Source organism: Pongo pygmaeus, chromosome 4 (genome assembly GCF_028885625.2).
Source record: "Pongo pygmaeus isolate AG05252 chromosome 4, NHGRI_mPonPyg2-v2.0_pri, whole genome shotgun sequence".
Lineage (NCBI taxonomy): Eukaryota > Metazoa > Chordata > Mammalia > Primates > Hominidae > Pongo > Pongo pygmaeus.
In genome coordinates, this window is record NC_072377.2 from 59,698,702 (window position 1) to 59,714,644 (window position 15,943).

At 44.2% G+C, this 15,943-nt stretch overlaps 1 protein-coding gene across 1 annotated transcript; it reads left to right on the forward strand.

Annotated features, from left to right (window-relative positions):
* Positions 1–12,194: 12,194 nt before the first annotated feature.
* HSPB3 (heat shock protein family B (small) member 3) lies at positions 12,195–15,658 on the forward strand. The gene has a single exon (XM_054487933.2). The coding sequence runs from the start codon at positions 12,322–12,324 to the stop codon at positions 12,772–12,774; it is 453 nt and encodes a 150-aa protein (XP_054343908.1). The 5' UTR covers positions 12,195–12,321; the 3' UTR covers positions 12,775–15,658.
* Positions 15,659–15,943: the final 285 nt, after the last annotated feature.

A 15,943-nucleotide genomic window follows, 5' to 3' on the forward strand; every position in this document is an offset into this window, starting at 1 on the left:
CATCACGGAACCTGCTGACATGTGATGTCTCCCCCAGACACCCAGCTTTAAAATTTCTGTCTTTTGTACTCTTTCCCTTTATTTCTCAGACTGACTGACACTTAGGGAAAATAGAAAAGGACCCACGTTGAATATTGGGGGCTGGTTCCCCCCGATAGATCACTTAGCACAGTGCCTCATAGAGAACATACTTTATGGCCAGAATCAAATTCAATCTTTCCAACATCTCTGGATGGTATGTTCTGTAGTTATACCCATTTTAGAGAAGTTGAAACATTCTCAGGTGAAGTAACACATCGAAGGAGACACCCTTAGTCCATGTTCTTAACCATCATGAAGTAGTGGATCTGTCGGAGATGAGATGGGCCTAGGTATAGAGACTTGGCAGGTTTAGAAGGGAGGCACACTGGTGCTCAGAAGTCAATGTCAGGAAAAGGAGGCTGAGGCAGGGTAGGTAACTGTGGAAGCTACCCAGTTGCTCTCACTGGCTGCACTACAGTTTCCACTACTTAGTCAAAGGGCATGGCTGCTCAAGTGATGTTTACAGACCATTACTCCATGAAGCAGGAGGCATGGATGGCTAGAGTCCCTAAGTCCAAAAGTCAGACAGTCTGGCAGGAGCCTTGTGCGATACTTGTATGTGTCAACTTGACTGGGCTAAGGGATGCTTAGATAGCTGGTCAGATATTCTTTTTGAGTATGTGTGTGAGGTGTCTCCAGAGGGATGAGTCTTTGACTCTATAGACTAAAAAAAGAAGATAAACCTCACCAGTGTTGGTGGCAATCAGTCAATCCCTTGATGGCCTGAATAGAACAAAAAGGAGGAGGAAGGGTGGATTTGTTCTTTCTCTTTATGAGCTGTGACATCCATCTTCTGCCCTCAGACATCAGAGCTCCTTGTTCTTGGGCCTTCAGACTCCTTGGAATGGAAGTTATAGCATCAGTTCCCCCGTCTCAGGCCTTTGGACTTGAACTGAATTTCCTAGCTCTTCAACTTGCAGATGGCAGATTATGGGATGCCTCGGCCTCCATAATCACCTGAGCCAATTCCAACAATAAATCTCCTTTTATAGATCTCTATATTAGCAGTTTATTTGTTCTGTTTCTCTGGAGAACCCTGACTAACACACATGGCTAGCAGATTGAAGGCACAGAACTAGGATTTATCTCTGCAAAAAGAACAAATGGACTCTAGAGGAAATACCACTGCCCCAGCCACCAGTGAAGTCTCAGTTCAGGGCAGGATCCAGGCCTGAGAGGAAAGCAAAGAGAGGAGAAAATCTTGGCCAAATGTTCAGCTTTATGAATTGCACCAACTCCAAGAGTACGAGTGGCTCCGGTCTGGAATCTGGCTGGAGATTTGAGAGGGCAGGCAGATGCTCAGCTGTTGAAGCTATGCCACAGAGTCTGGCAGGCTAGATTCATTTCCAGTCCTGATGAGATTGAGCTGAGGCTGTTGATGATTTGTTTGCTTTGGTTACAATCAACTCAGTAGCAGGAACAGAGCTGAGCCTGAATATGGGAGCATTGGTGAGCCCAGCAGTTGGGACTCAGGGGAGGCAAAGTGAACACAGTGGGGCTTGCTCCACCTGCTAACTTCTGGTTGCTGACATTCCGGTCCCTGAGCAGTGCCTGATGAACTTGACTCCATCATGAGAGTCCCAGAAGGAAAAATCTTATAAATAGTCCCTTCAGAGTTTGTGGCCCTGAAGTTTCATAAGCACATTAGATACCAATTCAACAAGTAGAATCTTCCAAAGCTTTTTTCTTGTATTAGTTCTTGAACACTAACTCTATCTCTCATGTTTCCTAGCCTAGTGTCTCGCTTAACAATGCATAAAAGAAATCCACAAGTTTATAACAAAGGTGCCAGGTGGACCTCATACCCAGCAAGTACAGCAAAACTGCTTTCAGCTGAAGCGATATGGGAACTCTACAGAGAGGAGGAATGTCTGGGTCAAGGCTTAAAGTAAAAACACATTTTGAGCATCTGAGGTAACATCTGTGTCAGAGGGTAAGGGTATCTGTATTCATATCCTGTGGCTCTGGTAACAAATAACCATAAACCTGATGGCTTAACCAACAGAAATGGACTTTTTCACAGTTCTGGAGGCCCAGAGTCCAAAAGCAGGGAGCTGATAGGGCTGTGCTTTCTCTGGAGGCTCTGGAGGATAGTCTGTTTCTTGCCTCTTCTAGCTTCTAATGGCTGCTGGGATTCCTGGGCTTGTAATTGCATCGCTTTCATCTTCAAGGCCTGCATCTTCCAGTCCTCTCTGTTCTGTCTTCACATTGCCTTCTCCTCTGTGTTTCTCTGCCTCTCTCTTATAGGGACATTTGTGATGGCATTTGGCACCTAGCCAGATCATCCAGGATAACCTCCTCATCTCAAGATCTTTATTAATCATGACTGTAAAGTCTTTGCCATATAAGGTAGCAGATTCTAAAGATTTACAGATTCCAAGGATTAAGATTTAGATATCTTTTGGGGGGCATTATCAAACCTACCACAGCAGCCCTGCTGAAAGAAATAGCATGTAAGGAAGAAAAGACAGAGAAGGAGAAAGAATGTTCAGACAGTGACCACCAGTTAGTTGGAGGGTTGGGATGATACAGAACAATCCTATAAGGTATGGCTTCTTACAAACACCTATTTAGTGGTCTTGGTGGAGTCCTTGAATTCCAGACCAAAGAGTTTGGAGCATACGATGGAGGAAATCCTAAAAATACAGATTTGGAAAGAAAGTTAAGATCAGATTATATAATCACAACAGTTATGTGAGAAAGCCAAGAACCACAGCAAGTATTTGATCAGGGGAAAGATGATGTGATCAAAGAAGGAAGATTGGAAATCTTAGGAAGATTACTTTCTCCATCCTTCGACTCTCCTTCTATTTGTGTTTATTGTGGCTCCTATGGAAGGACAAAGTCCTTAACATTCCAGGCTAACATTCCAGAGTTGACTTCAGCCTTCAAGAGTGCAGCAGGGTCCAATCAAACCTCCTGCCTGTCATAAACTTTTTGGATGCCCTTGGGTATGTGTAGATGTTAACCAGGTCGCCAATTTTATCTTTTTCCAAACAACTATTTTCATCTCCTGTTGTCTCATTACCGCTTCTCTGGGTAGCTGAGGCCCTTTGCTCTAATGAATATAATATATAGTACAGTCCCTTCCTTAATTCCCCAAAGCCTAGTTGACATTAGGCTGTAGGGCTGAACAAAACCTTACCAATGACTTGAGGATGACATAAGGAAATTACTTTGTTTAAAAGAAATATTCCAAATGGGATATTGTTCATCTAGGTCTCAGATTCAAACAAGCACAGCCTGTCAGGGTCTCTTGCTAACCAGTTCTCTCCTATCCGTCAGGCTAATGGTCAATTTTCTTTTGTTTTTGTTTTGTTTTTTGAGACAGTCTCACTCTGTCACCCAGGCTGGAGTGCAGTAGCATGATCTTGGCTCACTGCAACCTCCGCCTCCCAAGTTCAAGCAATTCTCATGCCTCAGCCTCCTGAGTAGCTGGGATTACAGGTGTGTACCACCACGCCCAGCTAATTTTTGTATTTTTAGTAGAAATGGGGTTTTGCCATGTTGGCCAGGCTGGTCTCGAACTCCTGACCTCAAGGGATCCACCCACCTCAGCCTCCCAAAATGCTGGGATTACAGGCATGAGCCACCATGCCCGGCTGGTCAATTTTCTTAAAAGCATCTGATTAGACAAAACAAACCTGGAATTTATGTGAATTTTTTCATCCCCTCACATGCTTAAAATTGTAGTTTATATGTAATATTCACTCCCTGACCAACTGCAGTTTAACTTCTGTCCCTACCTTGCCGTGGACTCTCCTCTTAGTTAAGTCGAAGACACCCTCACTGCTAAATCTAGGATTCCATTCGTACCTTCCTTAACCTCTTCAACATTTGACATAAGCCATGCTGCCTGCTCCCACTGCACTCCTTCCTTCCCTACCTGCTCAATGCCTCACCATAGCCACAGAACAATCAGTTAAGACCACCACAGTGACCCTGAAGAGATGTAATTCACCCCACAAACATGATAAACTATCTTGCTTAATAATGTAAAAACTTAAGTAACTTTTCAAACTATCAATTTTAACCAATTTTGGGGACATGAAATCAATTTAGAGAGTTTCAAGGATCACTTTTCTTAAGCTACACAGAATTGAATAGAGACCATCAGAGTGTATTCATGTAGGAAAGCTAAGTGTTTTGTACCCAGTATGTGTATATGTATATCCACTAGGTCGTGATAGTAGATATATTTCTTATTGTGGGTATGGTCAGAAAAGGTTTTTTTTTTTTTTTTTTAATATTTATTAATCATTCTTGGGTGTTTCTCGGAGAGGGGGATATGGCAGGGTCATAGGATAATAGTGGAGAGAAGGTCAGCAGATAAACACATGAGCAAAGGTCTCTGGTTTTCCTAGGCAGAGGTCCCTGCGGCCTTTCGCAGTGTTTGTGTCCCTGGGTACTTGAAATTAGGGAGTGGTGATGACTCTTAACGAGCATGCTGCCTTCAAGCATCTGTTTAACAAAGCACATCTTGTACCGCCCTTAGTCCATTTAACCTTGAGTTGACACAGCACATGTTTCAGAGAGCAGGGGGCTGGGGGCAAGGCCATAGATCAACAGCATCCCAAGGCAGAAGAATTTCTCCTAGTACAGAACAAAATGGAGTCTCCTATGTCTACTTCTTTCTACACAGACACAGTAACAATCTGATCTCTCTTTCTTTTCCCCAAATTTCCCCCTTGTCTTTTCAACAAAACCGCCATCTTCATCATGGCCCGTTCTCCATGGTCACTGTCTCTTCAGAGCTGTTGGGTACACCTCCCAGATGGGGCGGTGGGCAGAGGCGCTCCTCACTTCCCAGACAGGGCAGCTGGGCAGAGGCGCTCCTCACTTCCCAGACTGGGCGGCCAGGCAGAGGCGCTCCTCACATCCCAGACTGGGCGGCCAGGCAGAGGCACTCCTCACATCCCAGATGATGGGCGGCCGGGCAGAGGCGCTCCTCACTTCCTCCCAGACGGGGTGGCGGCTGGGCAGAGGCGCTCCTCACCTCCCAAAGGGCGGCCAGGCAGAGGCGCTCCTCACATCCCAGACAGGGCGGCCTGGCAGAGGCGCTCCTCACTTCCTCCCAGATGGGGTGGCAGCCGGGCAGAGGCACTCCTCACCTCCCAGATGAAGGGCGGCCGGGCAGAGGCGCTCCTCACTTCCCAGACGGGGCAGCCGGGCAGAGGCGCTCCTCACATCCCAGACGGGGCAGCCAGGTAGAGGTGCTCCCCACTTCCCAGACGGGGTGGCCGGGTAGAGGGCTCCTCACTTCCTCCCAGATGGCGTGGTGGCCGAGCAGAGGCGCTCCTCACCTCCCAGACGGGGTGGCGGCCAGGCAGAGGTGGTCCTTACCTCCCAGATGGGGTGGCTGGGCAGAGGCGCTCCTCACTTCCCAGACGATGGGCGGCCGGGCAGAGGCGCTACTTACCTCCCAGATGGGGCGGCCGGGCAGAGGGGCTCCTCACATCCCAGATGATGGGGGGCCCAGCAGAGACACTCCTCACTTCCTAGACGGGGTGGCGGCTGGGCAGAGGCTGTAATCTTAGCACTTTGGGAGGCCAAGGCAGGCGGCTGGGAGGTGGAGGTTGTAGGGAGCCGAGATCACGCCACTGCACTCCAGTCTGGGCAACATTGAGCATTGAGTGAGCGAGACTCCGTCTGCAATCCCAGCACCTCGGGAGGCCGAGGCGGTTAGATCACTAGAGGCCAGGAGCTGGAGACCAGCCCGGTCAACAGGGTGAAACCCCGTCTCCACCAAAAATACAAAAACCAGTCAGGCGTGGCGTTGCGCGCCTGCAATCCCAGGCACTCGGCAGGCCGAGGCAGGAGAATCACAGGAGCCCGAGGCAGGGAGGTTGCAGCGAGCTGAGATCACGGCAGTACAGTCCAGCTTTGGCAACAGAGGGAGACCGAAGACGGGAGAGGGGAGAAGGCCAGAAAAGTTTTTAAAAAGGCACTGATTTGGGTTTTCCTGAAGTTAACTCTATTATTCCAAAATAGAATCCAAACTTTAATTTGGGGGGAAAAAAAACTCAATAGAAATTTTGATTATGAGGAGATGAAGAATCGTCTTTAAGATTTCTGCTGTTGCAGCTTAAATAACTGGTGAAAGTTCAGGAAACTTTAAAAATGTTATTTTGTCTCAAGAAAGATGACAAGGCTTTTCATGGCTGGTCTCTGCCTCTCCAGCCTCATTTTCCCCGTTTCCTACTTTGCAGAGTGCATTGTGGCCACGCTGAGATTCTTGTGTCTTCTCTTGGCATGATGTTTTCTTTTGGCTCCAGGACCTTGAAGATGCCATCCTGTTACCTGGAACACTCAGATGTCCTCCCTCTCCTTCCCTGCTCAAAGCTTCCTGTGGCCCACTCTGTCAGCCTTCTTATTCCAGCTGAGTCATGGCTCTTTTTAGAAAACATTCTCGGACTTCAAGCCAAGCTCTTATTGGAATTTGCCACCTGTGTTCAATGGTCAATGATCTCCAAGTCGCTGCAATTTAACTTTCACCCTACTGATGACTCTGACCTTGGTTTGGTCGAGGACAGCCTTGCTGCATCTATACTGTCATCCTTATCCACCTAAGCTCTTCAGCATTTGGCATAAGCCATGGGGGTCTTGATGGGTGACTAATGAAGCAGACTACACAGCATTTCTCACCTGTTTTATTACTGTATCATTTATCCACTCCCAGATATCTTTAGATACTTTTCACCTAATTTCTCCTCCATCTCCCCATTAGAATTCTAATAACCCAGATACATGTCCATTTATGCACTGCGGCCCTTTGGAGGATCACAAACCATTACATAATATCTCAGATTTTATATAATCTTAGATTATGTGATTTTTTTTGCTCCATAGGAACCAATTTTTACCTCCTTGTGGGCAATATCACCCCCAGTGAGAATGCATGCGATAAAATAAAACTCTATTTGTCCTTTTGAGAGGGATAAGAAAAAAAATAGTTCCCACTCTTTAATAAAAGAATGTGGATTATTTTTTGTATATTATGATGTTTTGATATGTTAAAAACCTTTCCATCTGGAAAGAGACTGCACCTCCCAGGGCTGGCCAATCCTTAGAGACAGCAAAGGGCTCAGCTGGGAGTGTGCCTTTGATACGCAAACTGCCCAACTCAGAGCCGTCTCTCCTCTATGTGGCCCCTGCACTCCAGGAGGCAACATTCCTCTGCGTTAGTCAAGCAAAGGCCAGGTACCGGGCAATTGGAGACACCCTGTAGCTTAGGGCCTGCTGAAATTATTCAAACTAGCCAGTTCTAAACTGTTCATCCTGCCCTGCCTTTCCCTTCCTGTGGAAACCCCAATAATGGCTCTGGCTAAATCTTCCACTTGCTCCTGTCTTCTGCATCCTGACGGCTTTTGTCTTCCCCACACCTTCCATAGCCAGTTGTCTCTAGGATCTGTGAGTATAACATACTTTGTTTTCCCAAGACTCTCTCCTGTATCTCCTCTTGTGACCACACTGCCCTGATCATGGCATAAAAGAATACAAAACAAAGGTAAAATAGGGTTCTAGGGGCCGGGCGCGGTGGCTCACGCCTGTAATCCCAGCACTATGGGAGGCCGAGGTGGGCAGATCACGAGGTCAGGAGATTGCGACCATCCTGGCTAACACAGTGAAACCCCGTCTCTACTAAAAAATGCAAAAAATTAGCCGGGCATGGTGGCAGGCACCTGTTGTCCCAGCTATTCGGGAGGCTAAGGCAGGAGAATGGCGTGAACCCAGGAGGTGGAGCTTGCAGTGAGCTGAGATTGCGCCACTGCACTCCAGCCTGGGCAACAGAGTGAGACTCCATCTCAAAAAAAAAAAAAAAAAAAAAAGGGGTTCTATGATGGATAACAAGAGTACTTTCCCTAGATAGTCGCAAAAGACTGGACTGAAGAGGTAACATGTGACCTGGAGCCTGAATGATGAGAAAGAGGCAACCTTAAGACAACTTGAAAGTCAAGTTTTCAGAACAAAAGCGACTCCAAGTACAAGAAGCCTGAAGAAGAACCAAGCTTAGAGTGTTCAAGGGACAGAAAGGAGGCCAGTGTGGTTGAAGCAGGGGCACCACCATTTCACCCATGGTCACCAGCATGCAGAAAATGTACAACACGAAGACTAAACCCTAGTGTGAGGTGGAGGGGAGCAGGGCAGAGGGGCCAGATTATAGGTTCTCAAAGGCCGCGGTAAGAATTTTGTATTTCATTCTGGTTGTGATGAGAAGCTTCTGACTTCAAGTTTGAAGCAAAGGAGTGACATCATCTATGTGATGCTCTAGAAAAACTGCTCTAGTTACAAGGCGAAGGATGGACAGGAGGGCAGGAGAAGGAGACCAGTGAGGAAGCCTGACAGATTCTCCAAAAGGACAAAAAGTCAAGGTAGCTGATGATCATGATGAGGGCAGTCAGGCTTAGGGCTGGAGTCAAAGGGCAGTTTTGGGAAAATTTTGGGAAAATGGCAGAAGTAGAAGTCTTGAATATCGCATCAGAAATGTGATGCTCCTTTTTATGTTTTTCTTTTCTTTTAGATGGAGTCTTGCTCTGTCGCCCAGGCTGGAGAGCAGTGGCACGATCTTGGTTCACTGCAACCTCCGCCTCCCAGGTTTAAGTGATTCTCCGGCCTCAGCCTCCCCAGTAGCTGGGATTACAGGTGCCCACCACCATGGCCTACTAATTTTTGTATTTTTAGTAGAGACGGGGTTTCACCACGTTGGTCAGGCTGGTCTTGAACTCCTGACCCGCCTCGGCCTCCCGAAGTGCTGGAATTGCTCATTTTTAATCTCAGCAGCTCATTCACAGATCGTACATGGAAACTTATCACTCACACCTAAGCCTTCTTTGCCTGTCTTAGAGATCCCTGGTGCAAGAAACTGTGAGATTATTTGACACATTTTCTCTGTCTCACCCTAACAGCCTCTTTCTAGTATTTGTTTTAATAGACTAATTTTTTTTTTTTGAGAAGTTTTTTAGAGCAAGGGTTTGGGGAGACAGAGGGATGAATAAGTGGAGCCCAGAGGGTTTTTAGGGAAGTAAAACTACTCTACATGATACTATAATGGTGGATACACGTCACCACCATGCATAAAATGTACAACACCAAGACTGAACCCTAGTGTGAAATATGGACTCAGGCTGATAATGATGTGTCAGTGCTGGTTTATCAGTTGTAACAAATGTACCACTTTGAGGCTGGGAGCGGTGGCTCATGCCTGTAATCCCAGTACTTTGGGAGGCCGAGGTGGGCAGATCACCTGAGGTCAGGAGTTCAAGACCAGCCTGGTCAACATTGTGAAACCTCGTCTCTACTAAAACTACAAAAATTAGCTGGGCATGGTGGCGGGCACCTATAATCCCAGCTACTCGGGAGACTGAGCCAGGAGAATCGCTTGAACCTTGGAGGTTGAAGTTGCGGTGAGCCGAGATGGTGCCACTGCACTGCAGCCTGGTCCACAGAGCGAGACTCCATCTCAAAAAAAAAAAAAAAAAAAAAAGTACCACTTTGGGGGCAGTGTTGATAATGGGGGAGGCTGTACATGTGTAGGGGTAGGAGGCATGTAGGAAATGTCTGTGGCTTTCTCTCAATTTTGCTGTAAATCTTACTAGTGTTTTAATGCCAAATCCTTAAGATCATATCTATTTTTTGTCACTAGCAGTGGGTTCTGTTCTTGACTTTCCACTAAGAGCAGCACTGATGACAACATCCCACAGTATTTTATGAGCCAGAGAACATTAACATATCTAAAAGAGTACATTTTCCTCTGGAGGGCCACCAGCCTGTAAACTTCAGGTCAAAAAGCTGAGTGTGAACAGCATTGTTAGGACATGTTTCTAAGTGTATGCCAATAGGTCCACAGAGGATTTTTAGACTTATAAAGCAAGCTAAAGAAGATTTTTGTTCCATTTTCTGATTTTTAATATTATATAGACATTTTTTCATTTGAAGAAAATGCATATATTTTTAAAGGAAAGATACTCTTAAGTCTATCCATTTAAGAAAATATTAATCTCCATGGAGAAGAAATTTTCCATATTTTAAAATTTATTGTGTGTAGGTATATTCCATATACACTCTATAAATAAAAAGCACACTGGCTGGGTGCAGTGGCTCATATCTATAATACCAACACTTTGGGAGGCTGAGGTGGGCAGATCACTTGAGGTCAGGAGTTTGAGACCATCCTGACCAACATTGTGAAACCCTGTCTCTACTAAAGATACAAAAATTATCTGGGTGTGATGGCAGGCGCCTATAGTCCCAGCTACTTGGGAGGCTGAGGCAGGAGAATCACTTGAACCTAGGAGGTGGAGGTTGCAGTGAGCCAAGATGGCACCACTGCACTCCAGCCTGGGCAGCAGAGCAAGACTCCGTCTCAAATAAATAAATAAATACATAAATACATAAATACATAAAATAAAAAGCACACACTATCACAAAGAAGATGGTGGCAAAAATAATAATAAAAATAGTAAGTAAATAAATAGCACAAAAGTATTTATAGTAAAAATTAGGTCTCCTTCCAGCCCCCACCTGCCAATCACTCTCAGGAGGCACCCACTGTCTTCAGCTACAAAGCTTTCAGAGAGATTTTATTAATATAAGCAAATATATACTTTTTAAAAAAGTATAAATAAGGCCTGGTGCAGTGGCTCACATCTGTAGTTCCAGCACTTTGGGAGGATGAGGTGGAAGGATCTCTTCGGGCCAGGAGTTAGAGACCAGCCTGGGCAACATAACAAGACCCCCATCTCTAAAAAAACAATCAAAAAAACTAACTGGGCATGGTGGCATGGTTCTATAGTCCCAGCTACTCAGGAAGCTGAGATTGAGGGATTTCTTGATTCCAGGACTTCGAGGCTGTCACCCACTCCAGCTTGGGTGACAGAGCAAGACTCTGTCTCAAAAAAAAAAAAAAAACTATAAATACTAGCATATCATATATTGCCCTGGACTTTTCTTTTTGATTTAACATATCTTGGAGATTCTTCCATAGCTGTGGATAAGGAGTTGCCTCATTCTTTTTCAGGGTAAGTTTAGTATAAAGGGTGATATAGTGGTTAAATTATATTTAATTTATTTTTGCCAACTCAGTAGCAGAGCTGTGACAAGATTAATCCTTAGATTTTTGGACGTTCATATCAAATCATTCAAAGCTTTGACATTTTTCTCTTCTTTGTGGCTCTATTTTCATCACAAAAATTCCCCATCCTATGCCCCTGCAGCCCCCATCTGACATTTGTCGCTTCTCTAGCTTAGTCATCTGATCTAATTTTGATGAGTCAGATGTAAATAAACCCAGATAATGTGTCTTTTAGCCCAAAAGACTAAAAGATAAAATAAAAGGAAATGCGTAAGACAGACGGCAGTTTGTTGAATGGTTGAGATTTGAATATGTGTGTATTAATTCTTTCTGAATTACGGCTAGATTCTGCCCTCCCCAGCTTTGTATCTGGAGACGAGGGAAAATGTGATCCTAGCTCATATTATGAGTGAATATCTCTGACTGTTCTAAGAAGTCCTATTCCCTTAGATTACTGAAGTTCACAGGGAGAAAGCACCCACCCAGATATTTTTGGTTTTTGTTTGTTTGTTTGTTGAGATGGAGTCTCACTCTGTTGCCCAGGCTAGAGTGCAACGGTGTGGTATTGGCTCACTGAAAACTTTGCCTCCTGGTTCAAGCGATTCTCCTACCTCAACCTCCCAAGTAGCTAGGATTACAGGCATGAGCCACCATGCCCAGCTAATTTTTGTGTTTTTAGTACAGACAGGGTTTCACCATGTTGTTCAGGCTGGGCTTGAACTCCTGACCTCAGGCGATCCACCCCCCTCAGCCTCCCAAAGTGCTGGGATTACAGGCATGAGCCACCGCACCTGGCCTCACCCAGATATTTTTCAAACACCATTTTCGATTCCCACTCTCTTTTTCTCTTGAAGTAAGCAAGGCAGACACATTTGCCAAGGATAACTGAGAATGTAAGGGCAATCCATGACTGGGCAGCTTGTGCAGGCTGTGTGCTAAATGCAACTGGGAAACATGCCCTATAAATAGCCGTTCATTGTCAGCATGTGTGAAAAGACAAGAGAGCATTCCGTGCTATGATTCAGGCCTAATTAAGTGATTGCGTCTGGGCACAGCTATAAACCACTAGCTGCTTCAACTGGTAATCCAGTCAGTAGGCAACTGCAGGGGCTCGCCACTGACTGAAGGTTGGCAGAAGGAGGCTGTTCAAGGCTGTTTTTGCCTTCACTATGGCAAAAATCATTTTGAGGCACCTCATAGAGATTCCAGTGCGTTACCAGGAAGAATTTGAAGCTCGAGGTCTAGAAGACTGCAGGCTGGATCATGCTTTATATGCACTGCCTGGGCCAACCATCGTGGACCTGAGGAAAACCAGGGCAGTGCAGTCTCCTTCAGTGGACTCAGTGGCAGAGACGCCACCCCGAGAAGGCAAATCCCACTTTCAGATACTGCTGGATGTGGTCCAGTTCCTCCCTGAAGACATCATCATTCAGACCTTCGAAGGCTGGCTGCTGATAAAAGCACAACATGGAACCAGAATGGATGAGCATGGTTTTATCTCAAGAAGCTTCACCCGACAGTACAAACTACCAGATGGTGTGGAAATCAAAGATTTGTCTGCAGTCCTCTGTCATGACGGAATTTTGGTGGTGGAAGTAAAGGATCCAGTTGGGACTAAGTGACATCGTATCGGTTCCTGTTCAGATGACATGGGGAAGATGATTGTTCAGCCACTGGTGCTACGAGAATGTTTGTATTACCCACATTTGAAATGATTTGCTATGATTTTTATGAAGATTAAAAATATATACACAGTTCCTGGTATGTTGAGATTGTCTTTATTATTCTTACTCAGAAAGGAAAATTTGTAAATATGTTTGTGTGGCTCAAACTGATACTATTCTTACAACTGAAACATTGAAAATACAGAAGGCTGTATTTGGATAATAGAGAGGACTCAGAATTGTTTCTTATTATTCCAACAATGCCAGCTGCATTTGTAATCACTGATGGCAAAAGAGCCATACTCATTTAAGGAATTCCTATCCATTTTATGAAAATTTTTATTTTGCCAAAAAGAGTTGTGATTCCCTTCACTCGATAAGCTTTTCTTTTTAATGTATTTTAATTAAAGTGAGGTTTTATAAATATGGAGTGCAAAAATTAAAATACAGTATTTGGAAATTGGGTCTGAAATCTATTTATGATTCAGTATAGTTGTTACTGCCTTAAAGGTCAATGGGAATTTTCAGATATAAATCTTATTTTTAAAAAGTTCAAATATGTACCTCATTCATCTTTTTAAAGATATACTGAATCATATCTGAAGTGTTTTGACTTTTTAAAAATAGTATAAGTTCTATGGACACGTACGAAATGTTCATGAGATATGTATTAACATATCCTCTTGTAAATTAATATGAAGCTTTAGGACACCACTTTCAAAAGTTTGATTACTGAATTCAGTGAGTTTTAATCTGTGCTTTTTAGATGCTCCATAAACTTAGATGGCAAAATGTAACACATCTGCTATCTCTGCATAATCCTTAGCTTTAAATAGCCTGGCAGCCAGTGGAAGTTCAACACCTGAGCTTACACTGCATGTCTGAGTTTACACAGCACATCTGATGATTGGTGCTTATTATATTCTCCCAAACTGCTGCCTTGTCTCAAGGTGGAGACATTGGTAGAGGTTAAGGACTAGTGCCTTCAACAGCTGCTCTGGGACATTCCAAAGGTTTGCTATCTCATTCTGTATATATGAAGTATTTCTTCAGAGGCAGTGGCTGCCTGCCTTTTACCCCGCACTGAATGTGAGCTGACAAGCAGCCCGAGGACAGTGCTAAGAATAGACACGGAATGCAGGGTGTGGAAAACACCAGGGCAAATGCAGATTGCTGACAGTATCCCAGTGCTCCCCCACGTTGTTTTACCGTAGTTCAAGTTAAAATGTAAAAGACATGAAGCAATAGAAAAACGAATCAAACAGTTCTAAAAGTTATTTTGAAAACAAATGTAATCTGAGAAGAATGTTTACTGTCTAATTAAATTGAAAAGATTTTGCGGTTATATGCATATCTGAGGTTTATGCCTATACAAGGAGGTTTGTGTGTCCAACTCAGATATGAAAAATTTTGTTTGACCAAGTGAATATCACAGATCAGCTTGGCTGCATAACAAAGTTAATAGCAGTCATTGAGATTCCAGATCTAATATGATCAGAACTAGGATACCATTTGTCTGGATTATCATTCTTTCCCATTGATTGGCAGAATCATGTGAAAAGAAACTAATGTGGTAAGAAACAAAAATACCCTCTCTTTTGGCCTTGATCTTACTGTAGATGAGATCCTCCTCCCAGGAAATTTCAGGAGGTGAAATTACTACCATGAGGAGCCACTGATAGAAAATATGTTCTTTAAAAATAAAATTAAAGTAAACACATTTCTAACGAGCTCTTGTTTTTTCCCAAAGATAAATTTTAAAGTCTTATAGCCATTTTTTTGATTTGGGAAATATACCAAACACCATAAATAATAAAAATCATCTATGGTTCTTCTGCTACCTTGAGGTAGCTATTTTAAATATCTTGTTCAACAACAGGACTACATAAATGCATGTATCACTTTTCACAAAATTAGGATTATATCTGCATGGAGTTTGATATCCTGATTGTACTGGCTGTTGTCTGTTGCCCTCCCCACTCTCACCAACTCAAACCATTCTCCGCCCTTCTCAGCCCCACTCTGAGCCCAAGCAGGCTGACCCGGATGGGCCACATCATTCCAGTTTCTGGTCGGGTTCAGTCAATGAGAGGCACTGACTGGAGACCAGAGATTGCAGAGAGATTAGTGGGCAAGAGGGGAGAAAGGTCAGGGAATTTTTCTGTCACCCTTAACCTGCTGCAGACTGAGGACCTGTCAGGGCTGCATCCTTCTATGACTGAGTTCCTCCAGGGCTGCCACTCTCACAGAGCTCAGGGTTGTAACACTGTCTCTTCCTTTTGTCTGTTCAAAAGGAGGAGGAGGGGTGACTCTCTGCTCTTTCTTGTACCCTGTGTGTCACTATCCCTTATTGATTCTCCTTACTTTGCCCACTCTCTCATAAATGGTCCTTTAAGCAATGGAATTGTTTTCTGCCAGAACTCTGATTGTTTGACCTTTTAGTCGATTGCAGGGTAAATGCATCTGATAGCAATCATTTAAGCATACCTTTAGAAAGACCCAGTATGGTAGATGTAACCGAATGTGTGTTTCAAGCCAGGGAATCTGTGCATGGCCAACCTGGAGATTCATTTTTTATCTATGGTAAACATCTGAGCCTGTTCTGTGGAATATGTGCCATACAGGAAATTGAGGCCTTGAGTTTTGAGTTAAATGATGGTTGCCAGGTGGAGTTCTTTAGATGGAGGGTGTTAAGTGAAAGTGCTGTAGAAACTGCATGATGTTTGCAAGCGGTTGTGTTCTCCTGGCCAGCCTGCCACTACTGGACTCTCTCTTCTGTATTAACCCCCTAATAAAACACCACGTTTCATCCGCTAGCTCTGGGTCTCTTCTTTGGCCTCTTTAACCTAGTGCTTTCCCTATTGGGGTTGATAGGGGTTCGTTGCAACAGTGACTTTTTAAAAACTAGTGCATTGCTTTCTTTTTCTACCAAACAAGAACTGATTTGTAATGGCTATTCACTGTTTCAACAAAGCTCAATTGTATTAGCATTTAACCATTCCTTTTCATTCTTGGTTCCAGTAGGAAACAGTTGGACACTCTCAAATTGGAAAAATTCAAGAAGGGTTTATTTATAAAGAGACATTACAGGCTGGGCATTGTGGCTCACGCCTGTAATCCCATCACT